Here is a 12,696-nt window from a genome sequence, read left to right as displayed (position 1 = left end):
TGGGTATCAGCATGGGACCGAGATGTGCTTGCCATTTTGTGGCATATGTGGAACGTCCCTGACCTACTCAGGTTCCTCCTTCAATTTTTCTATACATCGATGAATATTGGTGTCATTTCCTGCTTGGAGATTGAGCTGGGAAATTCCATCCACTTTGCATCCAATTTCCACCCTTCCCTCACCTTCAGCTGATCTGGCTGTAACTCTTCCCTTTCCAATCACAAATATTCACTAAAAGGCCGTTCTCTCCTGCAGTTGCCTTGATGACACTTCCTCACACCCTCTTTTCTGTAATGACTCTATTCATTCTCCCAGTTCCTCCTTCTCTGTTGTATGTGTTTGGTCAGTCCAATCAGGCATGCCAATGATTCCGATAAATGTTCTATTTTCTCAACTAAGTGCCTTGACCACAACCTTTTGTTTTCTTTCATACCCTACTCCTGCTCTCAGTCCTATTCCTCCTTGCCAGACCTATAATAGGGCCCCCTTTTTCTCCATCCATTCCATCAATATTTATTGAATCAAGCTGTATCATTCAGCATGAAACCCCAACCAAACACATCTTCCTCTTCTCTTCCTTTTCACAGAATAAAAGAATTGTTATAACTGAAAAGGAGGCTATTCAGCTTTTCAATGAGCATCATTACCTAGTGCAAATCTCCTGCTTTTCCCCTGTGCCCTTGCACAATATTTCTATCCAAATCATTATCTATTGCTGTCTTTAATATCTTAATTCTACCTGCTGTTACCACACTTCAAGTCAGTGCATTCCATACCCTAACTACCCTCTGCGTGGAAAAAGAAATTCTCACATCACCCTTGCTACTTTGATATTTCACTTTTAAATCTATGCCTTCTTGTTTATTTTACAAGTGGGAACAGCTTCTCCCTATCTGGTCTATCCAGCCTACTCATAATTATGGAGATGTCGATCAAATTTCCTCTCAGCCTTCTCTCCAACTTCTTCAATGTATGCTGACGAGTTAAATTTCTCATTCTTAAAATGATTCTTATAAATTGCTTCTGGACTCTCTGCATTGCATTCATATTTTTCTTATAATGTGGCATTCACAAATGAACACAACTTTTATAGCATTCTCGCCTGGACACCCTGGTCTACTCCTCAAACACCCCTTTTGTTTTTCTCCTGTACTTTTCCATGCAAGCACAGGAGATGCAGTTCCTGCTCTTTACCTCCTCCCATGTCACTGTCAAATGCCCATATTGGTCCTTCCAAGTGAAATAGTAATTTGCTTGTACTTCTTTTAATTATGAATACTGTATTTGCTGCTTACAGTGCAGTCTCCTCCACAAAGAGAGATCAAATGCGTACTGCATTTTCACTCTGTTTTGAAGGCATGAACTTGATTTTATACTTCACCTGCTAATGTCTCAATTAAGTTCAATGCAAGCTCTGAACCAGTCCTGACAAAGGGTTTTGGCCCAAATCGTTGACTTTCCTGCACTTCAGATGCTGTCTGAGCTGCTGTGTTTTCCCAGCTGTACATCTGTTGACTCTGGATCAGAACCCTATCTTTCAAATGGACACTTTGCAGACTTCTGGACTTGAAATTAATTCAGTAATTTTAGACTATAGCCTTTCCCCCCATTTTGTTCTATGTTTTTTTGCTGGTTTGTTTTTATTTTTCTCTCAAATCTTTGTTCAAGACTTATTACATTTTCAACTTCCCATCCGTTCTCATGAAAGACATGAGAAGTTAACTGTGCAGCTTACTTGCTCTATAGAAGGTGCCAAACCTGCTGAGTATTTCTTCCATTTTCTATTTTTAATTCCAATGTCCAACATTCACAGTACTTTGCTTTCAGAATAGGAGCATTGGTTTTCTTTGAGCTTCATCACCCAAATTAGAAGGGCTTTAAAGCTTAGAGAATTTTACACAGTAGAATTGGCAATTTATAATCTGGTCTTCTAAATTCTTATATGAAATAAGACATTGTAAAATACTTTTTTTCTCAAAATTAAGTGTATAATTCTTCCCAAGCAGAAAGGAAATTCAATCAGAAGGAGTGATTGGTCATGATGCAACTGAAGATGCAAGAGCAGCTGTGGAGTTGGCACAATATTTCATCAAGCAGGGACCCATGAAGGTGTGTTAACAAACAAAGACTGTAGGTATTGGCCTTGATCAGTGGGAATAATTTTATTTGGTCTTGATGCTGGCATTGCTGTGTGCATTGATTAGAAAACCATTAAAACAAAGTATGTATGTTAAATATAAAACACATTGGAGGGAATTTTAATTAACCTGCACAAATGGAACAAATGTAGGTGTATAAAGGTTGCTAAAATAGGGCAAAGGCTTAATGCTGGGGACCCAGCATGGCCCTGTCAATGTTTGCATTAATCGGTGCACATTTGAATGCATGTAGGAAAACCCCTGGTAGGACAGGCAAGTCTGCAATTAAATATACAGAAAGCCCCTTATCTGAAAATTTAGCTCCGTAATTCTGACTTTAACTGTCAGCATGTGGATTTCCCCAATGTCTGAAAAAACACCGTGGAACTTACTATCTACACCATCATGTTCTTCCCTGTGCCCTGATGTTTGCAGAGCAGATCAGTTGTAATCCCAACTATTGCCTTTTTAAACACATGAGGCTTTAATGTAGTAATCTCGCCTGCCTCTCTGCTGTTATTGGTCAGGAAACCTAGAATGGGAGAGTTACTATTTTTGAGAGAGAAAGTGAGCACTGCATATGCTGGAGATCAGAGTTGAAGAGCATGGTGCTGGAAAAGCACAGCTGGTCAGGCAGCATCCGAAGAGCAGGGAGAATCGTCGTTCCGAGCATAAGCTCTTCATTACTACATTGCCATGTTGAAGAGCCCCGAACAATCTTGCTTCATGGCTTCTTGCGTTCCCAACTTGCCGATAACCTCCCCCACTGCAGCAAAGGTTAAATTTCTGCCACAGCTGCATTTTGGAAGCTTTAAGTATTTTTTTTAAATCCCAGACTCACTTAAAGTTTTACATGATGTGAAAGTGTCCCAGAAATTATAAGGCTGCTAATTTTAGAGAGCAGCAGAGACTGGCTTTACCTGAAATTGTGATGTTAGCAATTTGCACGAATTCCTGTAACTTTCAGGTTGGAAAATGGGTGCAGCGAGGTATTGTAAGAGAGCTTAGAAAATTAAAGGTGTGCACAGAAGTGACTATATTTTCATTATTTTAATGCAAAAGCATAAATCAAAATGTATTTAAATATGAGTTCACCAATCAAGCTTGCAGTTTTTCCATATGTCTCCAGTATTAACAATTTGACAGCTATAGCAGATCAAACCACTAATCCTGTTAAGATTTTCTTTTGTTGTTTCTTTTGCTGAAATATCTTTATTCTTCAGTTGGACAGGTTGTTATGTCATGTTATTTTAGTAATTGAGCTGCTTTTTATAAAATTATCTTCATGTTTGCAGTGCTGAAGGTTGTGTCTTTGTCATCACGTAGTTGAATATCATGGAACCTCAAGGTCTCACCTAAGGAAACACTGAGCCAGTTTATCTTGCTCTCCTGCGGTTTAGGGAGCAGCAGGGGGCAGACGTCTTCCACGTAATATGGATTTTGGTGTGGATTCTCATTAACATAACTCTTTCACATAGAATGTACTTCTGGTTGGCAGGAAACCATATTGCACTTCCATTCCAGCTGTTTTTGGTAACTTAAAGCAATTTGGGTGGCGGAAGCATTTTTTGGGCTTGGGATGATCGTATCACCTGGTGTTTTGCATAAGTAGTCAATACTTCTTTTGTTTATTTGTATCTTAAAATTTCCACATTTAATGTCAGTACAGAGTACACCCCATTGTTTCATTGTTTTAAAACTGTCTTTTCACTTAGCTGTCTGACATTGTCATTGTCAGTAGCTGCCGGGGAACATGAAATCAGTTGTAGTGAATGTTAATGGTCTCAAATGAATTAGCAGGCTTATTTGAAATAAAATCAGCTTCACATGCAGAGCTCAGAATGTTAAATTACCAATCTGGGCATAGTTCATTAATATTCAGCTAATTCTTTGGTTACAGGTAGCAAAGTTGAACCTGGAGAATTTCCAAACTAAACAGCCAACAGGAGATCATTTCACAACATGGCCTGAAGGCAGAAATCTGACAAACAGGCTGTCAGATTCCCTGAAAGCAAACTGCAATGAGGTAGATAGATTAATAGGCAGACCACCACTCCATTGTGGCAGGTTAGTTCATGATATTTTATCACTTTGAAAGCATTTATATTTAGATTGTTCTGCACTGAGAAACCACAGATCTTTTAACAGCTGTATAAAATGACATTCTCCTGGATTTGATTGCACAGTCTTTTAATTTCACATGCAGTGTCGTGCTTCAATGGAGAGCTGTGACATAGGGCATGCAGGAGTCTTGAGTTTTTACTATCCCTTCGGGGAGCTGATGCTTAGATAACAAGTTTCTGCTTAAAGCATTTTCTGGAATTCTCCCACATTCCCTCCAAAGAAATTCTACAATCATCTTCTAACATGGTGGAAGTGCATGGAAAGTGTACTGAAGTTAACACTGCCAGCTACTAAAATCTGAATAGTCCAGTAACGAATGTATTTGGCATTCATTTTTGTCTGACAAGCACATCAACCCATTGCTATCTTGACCATTATGTGAGCAAAAATGCTGAGCATTACACCACCTATCAGGGCAGTGACTTGCTGAATCCAATGAATCCCAACCCCAACCCCAAGGGCCTGGTCCATCCTCCAGATTCTGTTTGTGAGCAGAAATGACACAGATCTGCTTGATTGTGGTGGGTTTGTCTTCTTTGCAAACGATCTGGCAGCAAGCCTAACTTCCGACAGATCTTGATTACCATAATCTTCCCCACCCTACTCTAATAAGAAAATGCTTATATTACTGTTCTTCTTATTATAATAAATAATAAATGTTAACAACTTGTCACTTATTACTCAATCATAAACATCACATTCATCCACTAACGCATTAACACTGAGTACAGACTTATAAGGTGATGGTAGAACTTCTTTCTTAATAGAGTCGGTTCTGCCTTAACGCGGTAGTTCCATTCTCGTGCAGCCCAATGTTATAAGAAAATGATGTAATAGCAGCACCATTTAAACTAATGGAGCTGGAATTGCGTTATAACCAATACATGCTTTAAAACTTCGCACTTTAGAAACATTGTCCCTAATTCGTCAGTTGTGTTATACCGAATTCATGTTAATGAAATTCGTGTTATTAGCAGAACAGCCTATATAAATTAATGATTTAGTGTTTCGTTAAAATGGCCACTTAGAATGTTTGCATTATTAGTCTTTTTGTGGACTGGTTCTTACATTTAATGATATTCCTTCATGGGAATGTCACTGGCTAGACCAGGATTTGTTGCCTGTCCCTTGTTCCTAGTTAAGAGTCAACCACATTACTGTGGGTCAGTAGGTCGGGCCAGGTAAGGAATTTCCTTCCTTAAAGGATATGAGTGAACTAGGTGGGCTTTTATAACAACCAACATGTTTTCCATTGAATCCTATGATTTCAGTTTTGCCATTTGCCATGGTGGGATTTGAGCGGTTGTGCCCAGACATTAGCCTAGGAATAGCTACACCATCATGTCAGCCTATCTATGTGTGACTTTCACCTCGTATCCATTGAAAACTGAAAACAGAGCCATAAAATCTGAGGGAATTAATATTTGGGCTGACATACCGACATAAAGAAAAAATGCTGGAAATACTAAACTGAAGAGAAGAGAAGGGGGTGGCATAATGGTAATGTCATAGAGTCATAGAGATGTACAGCACGGAAACAGATCCTTCGGTCCAACTTGTCCATGCCAACCAGCTATCCCAACCCAATCAAGTCCCACCTGCCAGTACCTGGCCCATATCGCACCAAACACTTCCTATTCATACACCGATCCAGATGCCTTTTAAATGTTGCAATTGTATTAACCTCCATCACTTTCTCTGGCAGTTCATTCCATAAACATTCCACCCTCTGCGTGAAAATGTTGCCCTGTAGGTCTCTTTTATCTTTCCCCGCTCATCCTAAACCTATGCCTTCTAGTTCTGGACTCCCCCATCCCAGGGAAAAGACTTTATCTATTTATCCTATCCATGCCCCTCATGATTTTATAGACCTCTATAATCATCCAAATGCCTTTTTAAATGTTGCAATTGTACCAGCCTCCACCAATTCCTCTGGCAGCTCATTCCATACATGTACCACCCGTGTTGCCCCTTAGGTCTCTTTTATATCTTTCTCCTCTCACCCTAAACCTATGCCTTCTAGTTCTGACTCCCCAACCCCAGGGAAGAGACTTTATCTATTTATCCTATCCATGCCCCTCATGATTTTATAGACCTCTATAAGGTCACCCCTCATCCTCCGACACTCCAGGGAAAATAATCCCAGCCTATTTAACCTCTCCCTACAGCTTAAATTCTCCAACCCTGGCAACATCCTTGTAAATCTTTTCTGAACCCTTTCAAGTTTCACAGCATCTTTCCGATAGGAAGGAGACCAGAATTGCACACAATATTCCAACATTGGCCTGACCAATGTCCTGTACAGCCACAATATGACCTCCCAACTCCTGTACTCAGTACTCTGACCACTAAAGGAAAGCATACCAAACGCCTTCTTCGCTATCCTATGTACCAGCGACTCCACTTTCAAGGAGCTATGAACTTGCACTCCAAGGACTCTTTGTTCAGCAACACTCCCACGACTTTACCATTAAGTGTATAAGTCCTGTTAATATTTGCTTTCCCAAAATGCAGCACTTTGTATATATCTAAATTAAACTCCATCTCCCACTTCTCAGCCCATTGGTCAAGATCCTGTTGTAATCTGAGGTAACCTTCTTCACTATCCACTACACCTACAATTTCGGTGTCATCCTCATCTAACTATTTCTCTTATGCTCTCATCCAAATCATTTAGATGAATGACAAAAGATAGTGGACCCAGCACCGATTCCTGTTGTACTCCCCTGGTCACAAGCCTCCAGTCTGAAAAATAACCCTTCACCACTACCCTCTGTCTTCTACCTTCAAGTTAGTTTTGTATCCAAATGGCTAGTTCTCCCTGTATTCCATGATATCTAACCTTGCTAATCAGGCTCCCCTGTTGTCAAATGCCTTATTGAAGTCCATGTAGATCACATCCACTGCTCATCAATCCTCTTTGTTACTTCTTCAAAAAACTCAATCAAGTTTGTGAGAACATGATTTCCTACGCTCAGAGCCATGTTGACTATCCCTAATCAGTCCTTGCCTTTCCAAATACATGTACATCCTGTCCCTCAGGATTCCCTTCAACAACTTGCCCACCACCGACGTCAGGCTCATTGGTCTATAGTTCCCTAGCATGTCCTTACCACCCTTTTTAAACAGTGGCACCACGTTAGCCAATCTCCAGTCTTCTGACACCTCACCTATGACTATCGATGATACAAGTATCTCAGCAAGAGGCCTAGTAATCACTTCCTTAGCTTCCCATGGAGTTCTAGAGTACACTTGATCAGGTCCTGGGGATTTATCCACTTTTATGCATCTCAAGACGTGCAGCACTTCCTCCTCTGTAATATGGACATTTTTCAAGATGTCACCATCTATTTCCCTACATTTCTGTATCTTCTATGTCCTTCTCCACAGTAAACACTGATGCAAAATACTGTTTAGTATCTCCCCAACCTCCTGCTGCTCCACACAAAGGCAGCCTTGCTGATCTTTGAGGGGCCCTATTCTCTCCCTAGTTACTCTTTTGTCCTTATCGTATTTGTAAAAACCCTTTGGATTCACCTTAACTCTATTTGCAAAAGCTATCTCATGCCCTCCTGATTTCCCTCTTAAGTGTACTCCTACTGCCTTTATACTCTTGTAAGGATTCACTCGATCTATCTTGTCTATACCGGACATATGCTTCCCTTTTCTTAATCAAACCCTCAATTTCTTTCGTCATTCAGCATTTACCAGCCCACTTGACTAGTATTTTGGAATCTCACGATGGTAGAGGATGAAATTAGTAAAATCAGGAATTAAAAGCTAAGTGACAATGTGTAATCATTGTTGATTGTCATGAAACACATTTGGTTCACTGATGTGAGATAAGGGAAGGAAATCTGCCATCCTTACTTGGTATACAGCATGTTAGGTGTCAGTATTCAACCAATTCAGTTAACTTCAAGCAATATCACTGGCTACTGGCAGCTTCCTGGCAATAGTACTGGTGTCTTGTATTCCAGAATTAATTGTGCCTTTAAACAGTCTGTTCTAATACAAACACTGTTATTCACCTAAACAATGCAGCAAATTGCATCGTCATATTCACAAAAAGCAGGAAAACTGCTTTCACCCAATTCCTGCCCTATCAGTCTACCCACAGCCATCAATAAAATGATGGAAGGGATCACAATAATGCTGTCAAGCTGCAAAGGAATAAACCCATTCACTGACGTTCAGATGGGGTTCTGCCAGAGCCACTTGGCTCCTGACTTCATCACAGCATTGCAGGGTCAAAATTCGAGAATTCCATACACCAAAGGCAACAGCAGTCCCAGAGAGTGACTTTACAGCCCTTTCCCAATCTGTAGTCCTCACTTTCTCCTAACCCCTTCCCAAGGCATTCAGGGATGTGCAAAAAAAGGTCTGGCCTAGCCAGCGATGCCGACATCCCAAAATTTTTTTTAATCAGAGCTAAAAGTTAAGGTTTAACATTTTTTCATCCAAAATTCTGAAATATTGTAGGCTCTGTCTTTCTCTGTAGTAAATTCTACAAAATCTGCCATACCAGAGTGAGACTCCTGAAACACACCAGGCAATGCTTATTGACCATCGAGGCTAAAACCATTGTCTCACAAGATGCAAAGCCACAAACCTCCATCTACATATACACACTCTCCAAAGGAAGCCAGTGGATTACTTCAAAATTAACCGTACTGAATATTTTCATCATCTACCCGGATGGTTTGATCAATTTTAGCACTGATTTAGCAGAGGTTAGTTAAATCAATACAGTGAGTCAACCTTAGCACTATGAAGGCCTGTATATTTCATTTACAAGCTGACGAATTAGGGTGAACAGGTCTTGACAATCCAAAATGACTACTATACACACAATTTATCTATAACATACATGAGTAAATGGCAAACATATTTACCTGTACAACAAATCCAACTGTTCCAAAGCAGCGTTCACATCAGAATACTTTTGATTTTGCATTCCATCATTGTAAAGTTCTCATTTATTTATTCTCATTGTATTTTGCAGTTGTTCAGCGTATTATACTCTAGGCAAATTATTTAACTCACTCTGCAACAAAACTCTGTCATGTTCTCTGTTACACTTTTAGAGGTGGTAGTAATCAATGTGCAATGCAAGTAACAAGAATATCTTTTCTGCCATCTAGTTTGGTTAACACTTTGTGTGCGCATGATCAGAAAGCAGTTCTATTAGGCACAAATAAAGCAATGAAGGAGCTGATACATCAAGAAGCCTGGCACAAAATTGAATGTAAAACAGACAAAGAAGTAAGTGATATACCAGCCATAACTTATAGCCAGAGATTCTGTTCAGAAATCTTTGAGAATTCTTCCCATGAACTAGAAATGGACATGATACATTCAACCCTCTACATGAGCATAATTGATCGCTGCAATTAAAATCGGTTTGTAAAATTCTTGTTTTCTGTTTGTGAACCTCCATTGACAACCTGAACAACTGTGGCAGAACTGACAGTGTCACTAGCGCATAAATAGAATACCTTAGACTATTTGAATATTTCTTTTTGTTAGTTGTATTTTTGCATGTATACAGTATCACAATTTTTTTACAATGTTGAAAGATCTGTTAATGTCATCATAGTAAATAATATCCTAGGGCATTGCAAGGTCATTTGCTTTTGATGTCAAACAGCTTTAAAACAAGAGAGATAAATAGATTTTGTGTAGTGAGGCAGGGGTTTGAAGGATAGGAAGGGAAAAAAGGTGCGTGTAGAACAGAGGGCAGGGTGCAGGACTGGAGAGTGTATTGTGGAGAGCGGTGGGGCAGTTTTGAAAACCAGGGATCCAAAGGCAGAGCAACTGGAACGATACTGAACTGTCTGTGCAAACTCAGCAATGGTGTCAAATGACAATTCCTTTTTGCAGAGATTTGAGTTAGCACAGCTCTGTGAGGGGGATGAAATTGGGGAAATGTGTTTAAAAACAGGATTTTCTAGCTAGCTGTCAGTGGCAATTGCTTTAAAGGGCTACTGAGTACAGAGTCATAGAGATGTACAGCACGGAAACAGACCCTTGGGTTCAACTTGTCAATGCCGACCAGGTGTCACAACCTAATCCAGTCCCACCTGCCAGTACCCGACCCATATCCTGCCAAGCCCTTCCTATTCATCTACCCTTCTAGATGCCTTTTAAACGTTGCAATTGTACTAGCCTCTACCACTTCATCTGGCAGCTCATTCCATTCACGTACCACCCTCTGTGTGAAAAGATTGCCCCTTAAGTCTCTTTTATATTTTTCCCCTCTCACCCTAAACCTATGCCCTCTAGTTCTGGACCCCCTACCCCAGGGAAGAGACTTTATCTATTTATCCTATCCATGCCCCTCATGATTTTATAAACCTCTATAAGGTCACCCCTCCATCTCTGACACAGGGAAAACAACCCTCACCTATTCAACCTCTCCCTATAAATCAAATCCTCCAACCCTGGCAGCATCCTTTTCTGAACCCTTTCAAGTTTCACAACATCCTTCCGGTAGGAAGGAGACCAAAATTGTACACAGTATTCCAACAGTGGCCTAACCAATGTCCTGTACAGCTGCAACATGACCTCCTAACTCAATACTCTGACCAAAAAGGAAAGTCTTCCAAATGCCTTTTTCACTATCTTATCTACCTGCGACTCTACTTTCAAGGAATTATGAACCTGCACTCCAAGGTCTCTTTGTTCAGCAACGCTTCCTACACCTTACCATTAAGTGTATAAGTCCTGCTAAGATATGCTTTCCCAAAACGCAACACCTCACATTGATCCAAATTAAACTACGTCTGCCACTCCTCAGCCCATTTGCCCATCTGATCAAAATCCCATTGTAATCTGAGGTAAGCTTCATCGCTGCCCACTGCACCTCCAATTTTGGTGTCACCTGCAAATTTACTAACTGTACCACTTTTGCTCACATCCAAATCATTTATATAAATTATGAAAAGTTTTGGACCCAGCACCGATCCTTATGTCACTCCACTGGTCAAAGGCCTCCAGTCAGAAAAACAACCCTCCTTCACCACCCTCTGTCTTCAAGTCAGTTCTTTATCCAAATGGCTAGTCTTTCTGTATTCCATGAGATCTAACTTTGGTAACCAGCTTCCCATGGGGTACCTTGACAAACGTCTTACTGAAGTCCATATAGATCACGTCTACCGCTATGTCCTCATCAGTCCTCTTTGTTACTCCTTCAAGATGGCAGATTCCATTGAGGAAAGTGGGCTTTTCCTTGGCTCAAAAGTTACTTCTATTCTTTATAAACCATTATGAAGGCTTATTGCAGTCAGTACAAGTGTGACTGGAACTACAGACAAGTAAGGAAGCTCTTAGGATTGATATTCCCATTGATGTAGATACAGAAAGTTTTTACCAAGTTTTGCAATAGAGTACGTTGGCCATTCTATTGTAATTTGTTTTTTGTGTAGATCTCTTGCTTCAATCACCTGAAAATACTCTAAAGTTGCTGTATTTTCTCACTTTTTACTTGAAATCTCATCAGTTTATACCTGAATATATTGTCCGCAGGTTGTTCAGCAAGCTCAGAATGAGATCCCATTTGCCTCGTTAAGTTTAAGTCACTTTACATCTTATTCCGAATATAGTGAGTATAATCTACATACGAAGAATCACCAGGGACTACTGCATGAAAAGGTACGACATTATAATAACTGAGATCTCTGTACAGTAATAATTTAGTTTTATCATAGCATGTTGTGTCAAAGCAAATATACTGTGCAAGATTCTTATTTATTTGTATAAAATACATGCCATCAACTTTAGGAATAATTTGGCCATTAAATAACTAAGTTTATTATTGTACACATTTTCTTCATTTATAAGTCTTTTGGGATCACCAGTAAAAGAATGTGAAGATTATTCTGATCTAGAGCCAGATGGTTGTATTCTGCTAGTAGTATCCTCCTACAATTGAATCCTGAAGGCCACCTATGGTTCCAATTATAATTTCATGAACAAATTAAAGTGGCTGCTAAACTGATCCAGCATCCAGGACTGGCAGCACGGTGGCTCAGTAGTTAACACTGTCGCTTCACAGCACCAAGGTCCCAGGTTCAATTCTGTGTGGGGTTTGCACATTTTCCCTGTGTCTTGGTGCTCCAGTTTTCTCCCAGAGTCCAGAGATGTGCAGGTTAGGTCGATCAGCCATGTTAAATTGCCCATAGTGTCCAGGGATATGCAGGCTAGTTGGATTAGCCATGGGAAATGTGGGGTTACAGAGATGGGATGGGGCGTGGGTCTGGGTGAGATGCTGTTCAGCTGGTCAGTGTAGACTCGATAGACTTATTGACCTGCTTCCACACTATAGCGGTTCTATGGTTCTAAATAACAGGCAGCTTCTATGATTCTAAAATTGAAGACTTTCTTTTGCTTTTTATAAGGACTTAATGGATTCTCATGGGTGTTTTATTTTCTA

General features: G+C 40.1%; 1 protein-coding gene across 3 annotated transcripts in view; it reads left to right on the top strand.

The window, feature by feature from the left end:
• The window catches only part of LOC122560815 (RNA exonuclease 5-like), a 48,840-nt gene that overhangs the window by 23,917 nt on the left and 12,227 nt on the right, over positions 1-12,696 (top strand). For all 3 annotated transcript variants that reach the window (XM_043711928.1, XM_043711929.1, XM_043711930.1), the window contains exons 11-14: positions 2,007-2,109; positions 4,039-4,205; positions 9,407-9,527; positions 11,790-11,915. In XM_043711928.1, coding sequence (XP_043567863.1) covers positions 2,007-2,109; positions 4,039-4,205; positions 9,407-9,527; positions 11,790-11,915 — 517 coding nt within the window. The remainder of the gene's footprint in view (positions 1-2,006; positions 2,110-4,038; positions 4,206-9,406; positions 9,528-11,789; positions 11,916-12,696) is intronic.

The sequence above is a fragment of the Chiloscyllium plagiosum genome, chromosome 21, assembly GCF_004010195.1.
Source record: "Chiloscyllium plagiosum isolate BGI_BamShark_2017 chromosome 21, ASM401019v2, whole genome shotgun sequence".
NCBI lineage: Eukaryota > Metazoa > Chordata > Chondrichthyes > Orectolobiformes > Hemiscylliidae > Chiloscyllium > Chiloscyllium plagiosum.
Note: the sequence above shows the minus strand (reverse complement) of the source record. Positions and strands in the feature narration are given on the sequence as shown.